General features: G+C 40.3%; 3 protein-coding genes across 3 annotated transcripts; all 3 read left to right on the forward strand.

Annotated features, from left to right (window-relative positions):
• Positions 1-114: 114 nt before the first annotated feature.
• On the forward strand, positions 115-2256 carry LOC137712541 (T-complex protein 1 subunit delta). The gene has a single exon (XM_068451618.2). It carries the CDS (start codon positions 468-470, stop codon positions 2070-2072), a length of 1605 nt encoding a protein of 534 aa, XP_068307719.2. The 5' UTR covers positions 115-467; the 3' UTR covers positions 2073-2256.
• Positions 2257-3674: 1418 nt separating this feature from the next.
• LOC137713030 (2-oxoglutarate (2OG) and Fe(II)-dependent oxygenase superfamily protein) lies at positions 3675-7382 on the forward strand. The gene is made up of 9 exons (XM_068452259.2): positions 3675-4220; positions 4843-4890; positions 4985-5161; positions 5282-5432; positions 5551-5637; positions 5973-6097; positions 6398-6516; positions 6707-6818; positions 7091-7382. The coding sequence occupies exons 1-9, from the start codon at positions 3939-3941 to the stop codon at positions 7124-7126; spliced, it is 1137 nt and encodes a 378-aa protein (XP_068308360.2). The 5' UTR covers positions 3675-3938; the 3' UTR covers positions 7127-7382.
• A 725-nt stretch (positions 7383-8107) lies between these two features.
• Positions 8108-13704, forward strand: LOC137713015 (nuclear poly(A) polymerase 1). Its single transcript, XM_068452243.2, has 12 exons — positions 8108-8842; positions 8944-9021; positions 9200-9307; positions 9952-10014; positions 10112-10273; positions 10402-10515; positions 10618-10680; positions 10770-11099; positions 11595-11759; positions 11911-12939; positions 13249-13322; positions 13481-13704. The coding sequence occupies exons 1-12, from the start codon at positions 8726-8728 to the stop codon at positions 13524-13526; spliced, it is 2349 nt and encodes a 782-aa protein (XP_068308344.2). The 5' UTR covers positions 8108-8725; the 3' UTR covers positions 13527-13704.
• The last annotated feature ends 396 nt before the right edge of the window (positions 13705-14100 follow it).

Here is a 14100-nt window from a genome sequence, read left to right on the forward strand (position 1 = left end):
ATCCACCCCACGCGCGTGTCAAATGCTTCCTCCTAACAAAATGGCCAACTTATTAATGAGTAACCGAATAACGACTCGACCTAATTTACTAACAAGTTCCTGATAAGAGATCTGATCATTTAAATTCTTAACGGATGACCGGTATAGAATCATATCAAATTGATTGAACCGCCATTTATATAAAACCGAACCAATCCAAACTACGCGCGTGTCAAACACTCCCTCCCAACAAGGCCATTTTCGTCTAATTTCTAGAGCCCTCCTCCACTCTCTCTGTGTCTCTCATAACCTAAAACCCTCTCCCTCTTGCATCTCACTGACTCTAGGGTTTCCATTCTCTCTCTAGCATTTCAAAAATTGGAACTTTGAAGCCCTTTTCCTTACCAAGTTAGCGTCTTTCACCCCGATACCCTCCACCGATCTCTGAAATTTCAGTTAGGGTTAGGGTTCCGTCGATCCCAGCATCCATGGCTTCACCGGCAGTGATCTCCCAGCCGCGCTCCTCCAAGACCGAGTCCTATGTCGACAACAAGCGCAAGGAGGACATCCGCCAGGCCAACATCACCGCCGCTCGAGCCGTCGCCGATGCCGTCCGAACCAGCCTGGGGCCCAAGGGCATGGACAAGATGATCTCCACCGCTAACGGCGAGGTTATCATCACCAACGATGGCGCCACGATTCTTAACAAGATGGAGGTCCTCCAACCCGCCGCCAAGATGCTTGTCGAGCTTTCTAAGTCCCAGGATGCTGCCGCCGGAGATGGAACCACCACCGTCGTCGTCATTGCTGGCGCTCTCCTGAAACAGTGCCAGGTCCTTCTGTCACACGGCATCCACCCGACTGTGATCTCTGACTCTCTCCACAAGGCGTCCACCAAAGCGGTAGACGTCTTGACCGCCATGGCCGTCCCCGTTGAGCTCACAGACCGTGATTCGCTGGTAAAGTCTGCAAGCACATCGCTCAACAGCAAGGTGGTGAGCCAGTACTCGACTCTGCTCGCGCCGATGGCCGTGGACGCCGTGCTCTCCGTGGTGGACCCGGCGAAGCCGGAGATAGTGGACCTTAGGGACATCAGGATCGTGAAGAAGCTCGGAGGAACTGTCGACGATACTGAGATGGTGAAGGGACTTGTTTTCGATAAGAAGGCGAGTCACGCCGCCGGTGGGCCGACGAGGATGGAGAATGCCAAGATTGCTGTGATTCAGTTCCAGATATCGCCTCCGAAAACCGATATCGAGCAGAGCATTGTCGTCTCGGATTATACTCAGATGGATAGGATTCTGAAGGAAGAGAGAAATTACATTCTGGGTATGATAAAAAAGATCAAGGCTACCGGGTGCAACGTTTTGCTGATTCAGAAGAGTATTCTGAGAGATGCAGTTACTGATTTGTCTTTGCATTACTTGGCGAAAGCGAAGATCTTGGTGATCAAGGATGTGGAGAGAGATGAGATTGAGTTCATCACCAAGACTCTGAATTGCTTGCCCATTGCGAATATCGAGCATTTCCGGGCCGAGAAACTGGGGTATGCTGATATGGTTGAGGAGGTTTCGCTTGGTGATGGGAAGATTGTGAAGATCACAGGGATTCAGAACATGGGTCGGACCACCACGGTGCTGGTTCGCGGCTCGAATCAACTGGTGCTAGATGAGGCGGAGCGGAGCCTGCACGATGCTCTTTGTGTGGTGAGGTGTTTGGTGAGCAAGAGGTTTTTGATTGCAGGTGGTGGTGCACCAGAGATTGAGCTGTCGAGGCAGTTGGGGGCGTGGGCTAAGGTGCTGCAGGGGATGGAGGGTTATTGTGTGAAGTCGTTTGCTGAGGCGCTCGAGGTTGTTCCCTATACACTGGCTGAGAATGCCGGGTTGAACCCAATTTCGATTGTGACTGAGCTGAGGAATCGCCACGCACAGGGAGAGATCAACACCGGGATTAATGTGAGGAAGGGGCAGATTACCAACATCTTGGAGGAGAATGTGGTGCAGCCATTGCTCGTCAGCACAAGTGCCATCACTCTGGCCACCGAGTGCGTGCGGATGATTTTGAAGATTGATGACATAGTTACTGTAAGATAGATTTCGATATTTGAAATTTCATCTGTTGCAGTCTATGTCATTCGAGATGGATTTCTGTTCCGAATTTTGGTACTGGTTCTGGATGTTTACTTTGGATTTGAACTTTGTTTTTGTGTTTGTTAGGCGGATGTTGTGTAACCTACCTTTGCCCATTTATATGCATCTAATTAGTTTGTCGTGTTAAGTTTTCGTGCCAATAGAGATCATGTTATTTTGCGTTTCTTCGTTTGTCAAAAGGATTAGATATCGAGTTGCATCACACACACTAAACTCGAATCCATTGAATTTCATCGTGCAAAGTTCTGTGCTTTGCCTCCATTAAATTTTTGTTCATTTCTTGCGTTTGATTTAAGTTTTTGTGTTTGAGTTTGCTTGGACATAACTCAAAATGTTGCGAAGAGTTTGAGTTTCTCCATTTTGGCGTCTCGGGGTGAAGTTTTGATTGAGGTGTGTGAGTCAGTTGATTGATTGTCTTCCATCCTTTAAACCTCTGTCAAATGCCCGAGGGTGCGCGGGATCTGATAATATGTTCCGATCGCCATCGATGAAGTAGGCTTTCCTTTCTCAAATACTCGTTTACAGGTTCAGATGCGTTAACTTAATCTTAAACCTTTTCTCGCTGCATTTAGAAGAAGATGCTCTCCCTCCCTTCCGACTTCCGACTTCCGACTTTTACCCTTGCGGTTAACTTTTTCGGGTTCTAAGCACAAGACTCTGTTCTTTCGCATTCTTCTTCGGATTGATTCAGTTCCTCTGCCGATTTGATATTCCAGTTCTGCAAAAACTCTGCGACCAGGAACTAAAGCAATCCGAGGAATGTAAACGAAGCAAGACAGAGTTTTGCAGGATATTGTCGACACAGGAGCCTGCAAGATTTTGAACCTTGCATTCCAAGTCATGAAAACGGCTTCGAGAGCTGGAAACTCAAGCATGAACTGCAAAAATGTTTCGTCAAAAGAAAAGGGTTTATACTGGACTAAGATTTTAGAATACGGGTTTGTTTGAAAGTGCTCTTAAAATGACAAAAAAAAAAGGGCGCTTTTGGAGCCAATTCTTAGGAAAACACAAATGAATTCTGGAAAGCGCTTGAAGTGCTTCATGGAACAAGTAGAAGACATTTTTTTTCTAAGATCGTCATTTTAAAAGCATTTTTAAACGAGCGCTTATAATGCGATTCAAATTCGTTATTGTCGAGAAACGAACCTAAGATCTCTCACTTACGAATAAAAATAAATACCATTAGACCACATAAATTTTAAAAACACTTCCAAACGAGTTCTATATTTTGGTCCATTTACAACCAAAGAAACCACTTGCGCAGAAACAAAAAAGTTCATGTAGGATTAACATAAGTTGGGCTGGTGGAAAACTGATGAAAATGACTTGAAAACTTTGAGTTTTAATAATAAAGACAAAATAAAGGATAAAGTGAATAGTACAATAATTGAATTTTTAGTGTACAAAATGTGATTTTTTGTTAAAATAAATAGTACCGGAAGCTTTTCCTTAAAGTTTCTTGGACAGGTCTCAGTCCAGTAAGAAATACAAGTTGGGCTGGGCCGGATCGATCCAATTACCTCCAACCATTTTATATTTTTTTAAGACAAAAAAATAAAAGAAAAATAAAAGCGCTGAGCTTGAAGTTGGAAACTTTGGAGTACAGAGAGAGACTGAACTCTCAGCAAACCCTAACTCCAACCAAACACCCACCCCAAAAATTTTACGTCCACCACAAGAAATCCCCACTCCCCCATATATCCAAACCCTAAATTCCCATTTTACCCTCCTCCTCCTCACCCCCAATGCTCCTCCTCCTCCGCCTTCCAACGTCCGGCTGATTCCGCAGCTCCGCCATCCACTCCCCAAATGTCGCTCGAACCCCGCACGCCGGCGGCCGCGAACGGCGTCGTGTTGGAGGAACCGAAGCGTCCGGCGTTCGCGTCCCCGTCACACAGGCTGAGGCTGAACCCGAACAATGACCACAATCCGGATAACTACGACGACATGCAATTGGATTTCAGCCCCGAGATTTTCACCTCGCTCGAGCGGTACTTGCCGGCGAGCATGCTCGGGAAGCCCCGATACGATAAGTTCAAGTTCATGAGGGAGATTCTGCTCAAGTACTTTCCTCCCGGGGAGCGCAACAGAGTATGTTTTATCAAAATTTTCTCATTTTTTTTGTTAAATTCTGTTTGGTTGCTGGGAATTTGGTGGAAAAGGAAGCGACTTGAAGATGCTTGGAATTTTCAATCTTACATTATTTTTTATAATTGTGATCTGATTGTTACGATTTGGGCGTTGAATTAGGGTTTCGCTGAGGGGCAGATTGAGATTCCAATTCTAACGGGCAAGTGATTTGGAATGACGAAAATGCCCTTGAGCCTCTTTTTAAAATTTTTTTTTTTTTTTTCAAATTTAAATTTTGTGTGCCGGAGGGGTTGTGCTTTGGCAATATTCATTCTCATTTCTATGCATCTTTATTTTCTTATAAATGTTTCTCTGTATAAGAGGATATTTTTGGTAAAACGGAAGTGGTTTTGGCACGCCTCTTTATATTTATGTCCTTCGGATTGAATAATTCAAAAGAGAATCAATGGACAAAAATACTCATGGTTACGGAAATCATTTATCAGAAGTAAACAGCATAATAAAATGTTCAGTGAACAGCTTGATGTGATTTACGGTATATAGTGCACCATTCTAGTTCGTGATAGACTTGCATTCACCTAAGATGAGATAGTTGATGTTGTGTGGTTATGTTGTGTATCAGATTCAGAAACATAGAGAGTACAGGCAGAAGATTATATCAAATTATCAGGTACAGAACGACTCACGGTTACTCTGGATTAATTGTTCTTTGAAGTTGCGTGACTGACTAGGGATATATTAAAACTGAATGATATGTGGTGCAGCCTTTACATAGAGGGTTATACAGTATGCAACCTGCAGCCACCTTTGTTACGGCATTTCTGAAGGCAGTTAGTGAGAATACTCAGGAAAGCTTCAGAAGGATAATGTCTGAACCCTCACCAGGGATCTTTGCATTTGAGATGTTTCAGCCACGGTTCTGTGAACTTCTGTTGTCTGAGGTATTTTCCTTCAGTTTTCTTGTCGTGTAATTGCATATGACTTATCTGCCATTCTGTATTTGACTTGACTTTACCATTGTTCTTTTGTTTTTATTTCTTTTATGTTTCTTTGCTGCCTAGGTGGAGAATTTTGAAAATTGGGTCAATGAAGCCAAATTTAAAATCATGCGCCCAAATACAATGAACAAATATGGTGCCGTTCTTGATGATTTTGGCCTTGAAACCATGCTTGACAAGCTTATGGAGTCTTTTATTCGTCCTATATCTAAAGGTGGTGCATTATATCCTCAGTTTATACTTTAATATTTATATTTGTAAAGTTCGCTATGGTTTATGGTCAGTATTGGCATATCCGTTGTTTCAATCCGTTTCCTTATTCTTTGTTGCAGTGTTCTTTCCTGAAGTTGGTGGAGCAACTTTGGATTCTCATCATGGTTTTGTTGTTGAATATGGGGATAATAGGGATGTTGACTTGGGTAGGTTCTTTGTTTGATTGATTTTGCTTCAAACTTTATCACTTTGCAGTTACATATGATGGTGTGAATTCTGCATAGTTTTCGGTGATATGATAATTTATAGGTTGCCCTCAAAATGTATAAACTGGGCTCTGATCCACTGCTCTGTTGTGAGTTGTAGCAGCGTTGCTAGACTTGAATGTGCATTTTCTTTATGTGATTTTCCGTTTATTCTACAGACACACCTTATCTTTGACAATATAGTCTAAGGTTATGATAGTAGTACCACTTCTCAAATAGTATATCTTTCCTTTTCCGTCAAATGCAGATGTGTAAAATTGATTTCATACTTGTAGGTTTTCATGTGGATGACTCTGAAGTGACCTTGAATGTGTGCTTGGGCAAGCAATTTACTGGAGGAGAATTGTATTTTCGGGGCACACGATGTGATAAACATGTAAATAGTGGAAGCCAGTCAGAGGTATGTTATTCTTAAAATGGAGAGAGAACTAATTATTCCTTATGTAATTTAGAGCTTTTTTTTATTTAATTATCAATAATGTTTTTGCTGCAGTTTTGACTAACTTTATTTGCTTCTCGTCGTTTGAAATATTTGTGTTTGGTAACCAATCATTACCATCTAAATTTATTTATCTTTTGTTTTTCTTTCTTTCAATTTCGTCGTCTCTATTGTGCAACTTAAAAGTTATACACAGTTGATGCCTGCTATTTTTCATAGGTGGTTGTAAACTTATTGATGTAGTATGTTGTTTAAAAGCAGGAGATCTTTGATTATGCCCATGTTCCAGGATATGCGGTGCTTCATCGTGGCCGTCACCGGCACGGTGCTAGAGCTACAACATCTGGTCATCGCATCAATTTAATTCTATGGTGCAGAAGGTATTCTTTAAGCAGCTATAGATTTTGATAAATTTCCTGCATCTTAGTTTATCTGAAATTTCGCCGAAATCCTAAACTTACCGTGGTTTGGTGTGCGTTAGCATTTTGGTAGAATCCTTTTTTGTGATATAGAACGTGCTGGATTTAAGAACCTTTTTAGGCCAATACTAATCAAACTATCTTCTTACAGTTCCGTCTTCAGAGAGATGAAGAAATATCGGAAAGATTTCTCCAGCTGGTGTGGAGAATGCTTGCATGAGAAGAAAGAAAGGCAACGCAAGTCTATCGCAGCTACCAAACAGGTAATGTTACCTTTAGATGCTTGTATGTGGAGGCGACTCATATAGTTATTGAAGGATTGTATTTAACTAGCCAAGTCGTTTTGAACCACACGCACAAAGCACATGCACACACGGTAACAGGATACGAGGCGGCCTATGCAAGCCTCTACATAAGTTAGTTTAAACGGTAGAAGAAAAATCAATTCAATTCACCTGTAAAGCTGCATTCTCGATTTTTAGAATGAATGATGAAATTTATTAAGCGGTGACTTAATCGAGTTATTCCTGTGCAGGAATTGCTCAGGAGGGACGGTGAATCTGCACTCTGATCTTGCTCCGCTACTTGCACACACACCCTTCTGTTGTAAAATCCATGTAGTTTCTGTGTACTCGGTCCAAAGACCAAAGACTGGTCGTCGACTCTCGATGAAACTGGAGGAGGAAAGTTGTGCTTTTGTGAATCATTTTGATTTGGGACGCGCCTGCGTATGTACATCATTTATGTCTGAGAAGTTCGGAACTTCATGAATTATGCATGTAACTTTTGTAAAAAGATCTATCTATGGACATCTTGATGTTTTTATCTGTCTTAATTGTGAAGGTTATGAAGATTTATTTGCCAGCACTAATTTATTTGGGTCCTTTTTACATACTCGACATGTTCGGTTGATTTTGTCCTTTGATCTTCTTTAGTTTATCCAATCTGACGGTGGAAAATGAAAAGAAGTGTGAATTAAAAAGGAGTGAATAACATCGTCTTTCAATAATAAAAAAGGTTTTTTAGCCTAAATAGTTTCTAAGATTTTCATAACACATAACTTTGGTCATTGAGATTTAAAATTAATGGAAGTAGTTATTGAGATTGTCCACATCTATTATTTCAGTCATTCCATTAAAAAGCTCAATCCATTAAGTGGTTCCTGAGCATTTTAATGAAAAGACCAAAATGATGGATGATAGACAATTTCAGAGACCAAAGTTATGTGTTATGCAAATCTCAGGAACCAAAATTATGTCTTATGCAAATATCAGGTACTAGAGTTATGCGTTATACCCTCAACTTAACGGAGGTTTTTAACGAAATAACCAAAATAATGAATTGTTATTAGCATTCCAAAAATCTTATTTGGCACTCCAAACATTTTATAATTAGAAAGAAAAATACAGTTACGAGGAATCTATAATGAAATTTTTGGAACAGTAATGTATAATGAAATTTTTAAAACAGTAATAACAATTCTCTTAGTAAATTCGCATAAAGAGAACTAAACTCAATATATATTTATATATGACGATATACGATCTCCCAAAAGCCAAAAGGGCTATCTCTCCCCTTTTGCTCTCTCTCTCTCTCTCTCTCTCTCTCTCTCTCTCTATAAAAGCTATCTATCCCTATCTATCTCCCTCCCTCCAGCGATTGTTCCAGGTTTTCTTCTCCTCGATGATTCTCAGGCTCCGATGGTGACCACCGACGAAGGCCCACACCGTCGGTTCTGAACAGCCGGAGACTTTTGGCGCGGTCCACTCAATTTCTCGGCGTCAATCGGTGCTGTTTCTCCTTCTCCGCTGTCTTGGGTTAGGGCTCAGGGTTGGAAATTGGTGAATTTGTACACTTTGTATTGCGATATCAAAAATATAGGGTTAGGGTTTGTTCAATTTTGTCGTCAGTCTTTTCTCCTTTGTAGCTTTTGGGGATTATACCCAGTATCATGTGTAACTGAGAATTACTTGATTATTATTTTTCTGTTTTTGATTTGTTTGGTTATGATTTAATTATTTTGGAAAAGAAGAAGAAAAAAGAAGAAGAAAAGAATAAAAGAGTGCAAAAATATCATCAATAAAATTTGTTCTTGACTGCACCATCCCAATTCCCATGTATTCTGATATATAAGTATATACAAAAAATTGAACTTTTATTCACATTGTAAATGGGGAGCCCTGCATTAAGCAACCGAAATAATGGTCAGCGGTTAGGCATTACAGAGCCCATTTCTCTGGGCGGTCCGACGGAGTATGATGTGATCAAAACTCGAGAACTCGAAAAGGTTGTGGTTTGATTGATGTTTTTATGATTCATAGCTGAATTTTGGGTGTTTAGCTGAGGTTTTGCTGAATTTTGGCTTTACTTTTTTTGTGGGTTCTTCAGTATTTGCAAGATGCTGGATTGTACGAGAGTCAGGAAGAGGCTGTGGGCAGGGAGGAGGTTCTTGGCAGGCTAGACCAGGTTGAACTAATCTTTTATGTTCCTGTTGTTATTGTAGTGTTTGTGATTGAGCTGATCAGTTGCACATTGTTGGTTAATGTTTAGTTATTTCCTTTTCCTCCAGTTATATCGATGATATATGTTTGCTATTGTATTCTCTGATTGTAATGTATGCTATTGGTGCTGAAATCCAAGTCAGATTGTGAAGACATGGGTTAAAACAATTAGCCGGGCGAAGGGTTTGAATGAGCAATTGGTGCATGAAGCAAATGCTAAGATTTTCACCTTTGGATCATATCGGCTAGGGGTATGAAGCTCTTTTCCTCTTTTCCTTCCCACTCTATGGAGGGTTTCTGTGTTTGCAATTGTCCTTTAATGCCTGTCTTAACTGTTGGACAGTTTTATCTTAAAGACCTTTGACAGTGCTTGTGGATTGTAGATGCAAATCAAAAACTTCTCTTGTTGTACGGCATTGTTCTGGATTTCATTTGTGTTATTGTCGTATATTAAGTGACACTTGAACCCTAACCACAAACATACACTTTGTTTATCTTAAAAAGAAAAAAAAAATGTTTTATTGGTTTCTCTCTCATTAATTTTTTTGTAATTCTTAATATGTTCTTTGTCTCAAATTGTTAACCTACAATGTCATATTATAATAATAAGCCGGAATCTTGAAACTTGAAAGAATTGTCGTTGTTCACCATTCTTGCTTCGTGTTCTGTACGTGTGCCTTGACTTGTTACTAGTTTGTAGGAAAAGAGGGAAAAATCTTGACTGAATTGTTATTATGGGTCAGACTCTTCTTGTCTGTGCCCTTTTGTTGATAAGTTGCGAGTCTTATAAATAATGCTATTTGGACGTGGAATCTGTGATGTTATTCTAAGTTAGTTTTTGCCCATTTGTAGTTTCACATATTCCTTTCTTTTTCTCATTTCCCCTTATTATCAGGTTCATGGCCCTGGAGCAGATATAGACACACTCTGCGTTGGACCTAGACATGCAACTCGAGAAGTATGATCAGCCTTACCTTTTACCGTGCATTAAGTTGTAGTTATTTTTTGCAGTATCAGTTAGTCAACTTTCAATTTCTTTTATAACTTTGGTGAAGGGAGATTTCTTTGGCGAGCTACATAGGATGCTGTCTGAGATGTCTGAAGTGACAGAGTTGCATCCTGTTCCTGATGCTCACGTTCCAGTAATGAAATTCAAGTTCAGTGGGGTTTCAATAGATCTTCTGTATGCACAACTAGCACTTTGGGTTGTTCCTGAAGTAAGTGTCGGCTATATGTTTGAAGTTTTATATTAACAATTGAACACCTTGTCATCTTTTAATTTTGCATGCATTATCCCATGTAAACTAGGGTATTGTTTGTTTTGAACGTTTTCCATTTGGAGCAGGACTTGGATATATCACAAGACTCAATACTACAGAATGCAGATGAACAGACAGTTCGTAGTCTCAATGGCTGTAGAGTTACAGACCAAATTCTGCGTTTGGTCCCTAACATTCAGGTTCTCACCATCAATGATTAGCTTATTTGCATATGGATTTCTGTTTCGAGTCTGTTTAGTATCTTTTTGCTTCTCATCATGTATCTAGCTTTTGGATTGCAGAGTTTCCGTACAACGTTAAGATGCATGAGGTTATGGGCAAAGCGTCGTGGTGTTTATTCAAATGTATGGTGGGGGATTGCTGATGTGCTAGATTATTCTATAATTCTCAGAGTATTGTTTTTACTTATGATGTGTATTTCTGTCACGAGCAGGTTACAGGGTTTCTCGGTGGTATAAACTGGGCATTGCTTGTTGCTCGCATATGCCAACTTTACCCGAATGCACTGCCTAATATGCTAGTTTCTCGGTTCTTCAGGGTATATACTCAGTGGCGTTGGCCAAATCCAGTCATGCTTTGTGCTATTGAAGATGGGTCTCTTGGACTTCAGGTTTGGGATCCTAGAAGATATATAAAGGACACATATCATTTGATGCCTATAATTACTCCGGCTTATCCCAGTATGAACTCTAGCTACAATGTGTCCGCAAGTACTTTGCGTATCATGTTAGAGGAGTTTCAGAGGGGTAATGAAATTTGTGAGGTATGATGCTCCATTCGAGTTTTGATATCTTCTTTCCCAACACAAAACATGTAGGTTCCTCATTGACTTGTATTTTGTAATCATTGGGCCAAACCGAGTAGTGATATTCTTGTTCCTATTAACTAGGCCATGACTGTAACATATCTAGTTTTCATTTTAACTGGTTGATTTTCCATTGGCATTATACCAGTTCTTCTGTTCGTGTTAAGCAAAGTTATTCCAATTTTGTTTGTTGCTCAAGGGCTAAGGGAGGGTCCGCTATTTGTAGTTGCCTGAGTTTGAATCTATATTTGGGTCCTTCGTAAGTCATCGTGGCCATGGGTTGCACATCTATTGGGCTGAACGTTGGTCTGTGTCAATGATATCTGTAAACGAGTTTCTTAGTGGAATTGTATCCCTTAAAAAAATCTGCATAATGGGAATATTGTGGCATTGGCACATACACACGCACTCTCTTTCTGTGTTCCTGAGTTTGATGTTTGGTAGTTCTTGCAGGCTATGGAAGCAAATAAGGCTGATTGGGATACCCTTTTTGAGTCTTATGCTTTCTTTGAAGCATATAAGAATTATTTACAGATAGACATCAGTGCAGAAAATGCTGATGACTTTAGAAAATGGAAGGGCTGGGTTGAGTCTCGTCTCCGTAAACTAACCCTGAAGGTGAACCTTTCACTTCTTCTCTCTCTTCACCAACCACCCAACCACACCCCCCCCCCCTCTCTCCTTTCTCTTTTCTCCCTCCCTCTCCCCTCTCTTTTGTCCGCTGTCTCTCTGATCCTTAATTTATCTGTTTTTGTTGGATAATCTCCAGATTGAGTGGCACAGGCTGCAGTGTCACCCACATCCAGGTGATTTTTCAGACAGATCGAGACCATTTCATAGTTCGTTCTTTATGGGCCTACAACGAAAACAAGGAGTTCCAGTCGCTGAAGGCGAGCAGTTTGACATAAGGGGAACTGTTGAGGAATTTAAGAATGCTGTCAACCTTTACATGTTACGGAAGCCTGGAATGGAGATCCGTGTATCCCATGTAAAACGCAGGAACATTCCCGATTTTGTGTTTCCTGGTGGTGTTCGACCATTGCGCCCATCTAAAGTTACTTGGGACAGCAGGCGTAGTTCAGAAGTGAAGGCTTCTAGTGATGCTCAAGCAGAGAAATCGTCCGAAGGAAATGGATCAGATGGTGGACAGAAGAGAAAGCGGGCGGATGATAATGTAGAGTCTGACTCAAGGGATGCCAAGTCTTTATGTCTCTGTAGCGGGGAAGGTAAAACTGATTTAGATGGATCAGACAGTGGACAGAAGAGAAAGCGGGTGGATGATAATGTAGAAACTGACTCAAGGCATGCCAAGTCTTTACATCTCTGCAGTGATGAAGTTCGTGAGGCTAGCCCTCCTATCAGCAATGTCAGTTCATTTTCCACAATATGTGATGGTATCGATGCAAACAAAAATCACAATAATAACGTGAAAATTAGCTTAGGGAAGATAGAAAACCCGGTAGACATTCCTTATCAGAATGGTCAGACTGAAGTATCGTCAAGGTGCAATCCACCAGTCGATAGTCTGTTTTCTGTTGTGAATACATCAAGTTCTAAGGAAGAGGTACTGGAGAAGATTATGGGCGGTCCATGTGTTTCCCACCAAGCTTTGCCAGAAGTGGATGAGCTTGAAGATGATTTGGAATATAGACATCAAGTCAAAGACTCTTCAGGAAATATGAAAGGCAGTCAAATGGAGGCTTCAGAGGAGAGTGCGTCAGTTGCAACGCTAGTAAATTATAGCAACGGAGCTGGTACTTCCACCGATTTATATAATGGGGGATCAGAGGAACTTGAGGTTAAACACATAACTTTCGCTTGTGCTCATATTTTTCAACCTTCCATGTTTTCATCTCATCATTCAAGTTATTCAACTACATTCCACATCCCTCGTGGACTGCTACAATTCGTTGCATATGAAATATTTTTTCTTGAGGTTTTTGTTTGGTTTTCTTTATAGAGCATCGAAAGGTAAAACTGATCATTTCTAGTTTATTCTGCCGTTATCTGCCTTGGTGTTTTCGGTTGTCCAGTACATCTATGTGCATATTCATTGAACCTTTTAACAGTTAATTTTTTCTTTTTCTTTATGTTTTAATTCTTGAAGCCTGCTGAACTTATGGCGCCATTCTCAAACGGAACCCCTTCTCCGCCTGTGGCTCAGAGAAAGCCGATCATCAGGTATTCACCTACTCAAATCAAAATCTAATACCTTTTCATTCCAGTTATATGTGATTGATTCAGCATGCGAGAAATACGTTGAAAAACCGGTGCATTATTCTTCGTTTGAGTGACGTTTGTGTCTCTCGAACCTTGTTTTCTTTTCCTTTCCTTTGCAGGTTGAATTTCACTTCATTGGCCAAAGCTGCTGGTAAAAGCTCATAAAACGGATGTTCAATGCCGAAATCTCATGTATAATAAGAGTTTTTAACCCCAACTTTTTGTAATGATAGTTACCATCAATAAATTTTGGTATTTACCTTTTTTTTTTTTTTTTTACCTTGACTTTTTTGTGTTAACAGTTACAGTTGGAAATGTATAAAAGCTTGAGTATGTCTTTATATATGTTGAGTTGGAGGGCTTATAGGTCGCCTGGAGTTTTTCATTTTCTTTCAGCAATGATAGGTGGATATACGGTTAGGATTACAAAAAAAAAAAAACGTTTTAACATCATTAAGTTTTTACTTTTTACTCATCACAATTGCGAGAAAAACTTGTGTAAGGGCATTCAGATCTGTCATCCGTACACCGAAAATCGACCCTTATGTAATAAACGAATGGAATTTGTTTTGTTTGTTGAAAGTTTTCTACTTTACGAGTAGGGATTTGAACTTGAGGGGTGGACACACTTTCATGATCAACTGGTTTGTCGCACGTTTACTTATTAAAAGTTAAAATGAGAGAACAAAAAAAATGTAATGATTCAAATCAATAAGCGACAATAGAGACATTTGAGAGA

The sequence above is a fragment of the Pyrus communis genome, chromosome 14 (assembly GCF_041283825.1).
Source record: "Pyrus communis isolate YQ-2024b chromosome 14, ASM4128382v1, whole genome shotgun sequence".
Taxonomy (NCBI): domain Eukaryota; kingdom Viridiplantae; phylum Streptophyta; class Magnoliopsida; order Rosales; family Rosaceae; genus Pyrus; species Pyrus communis.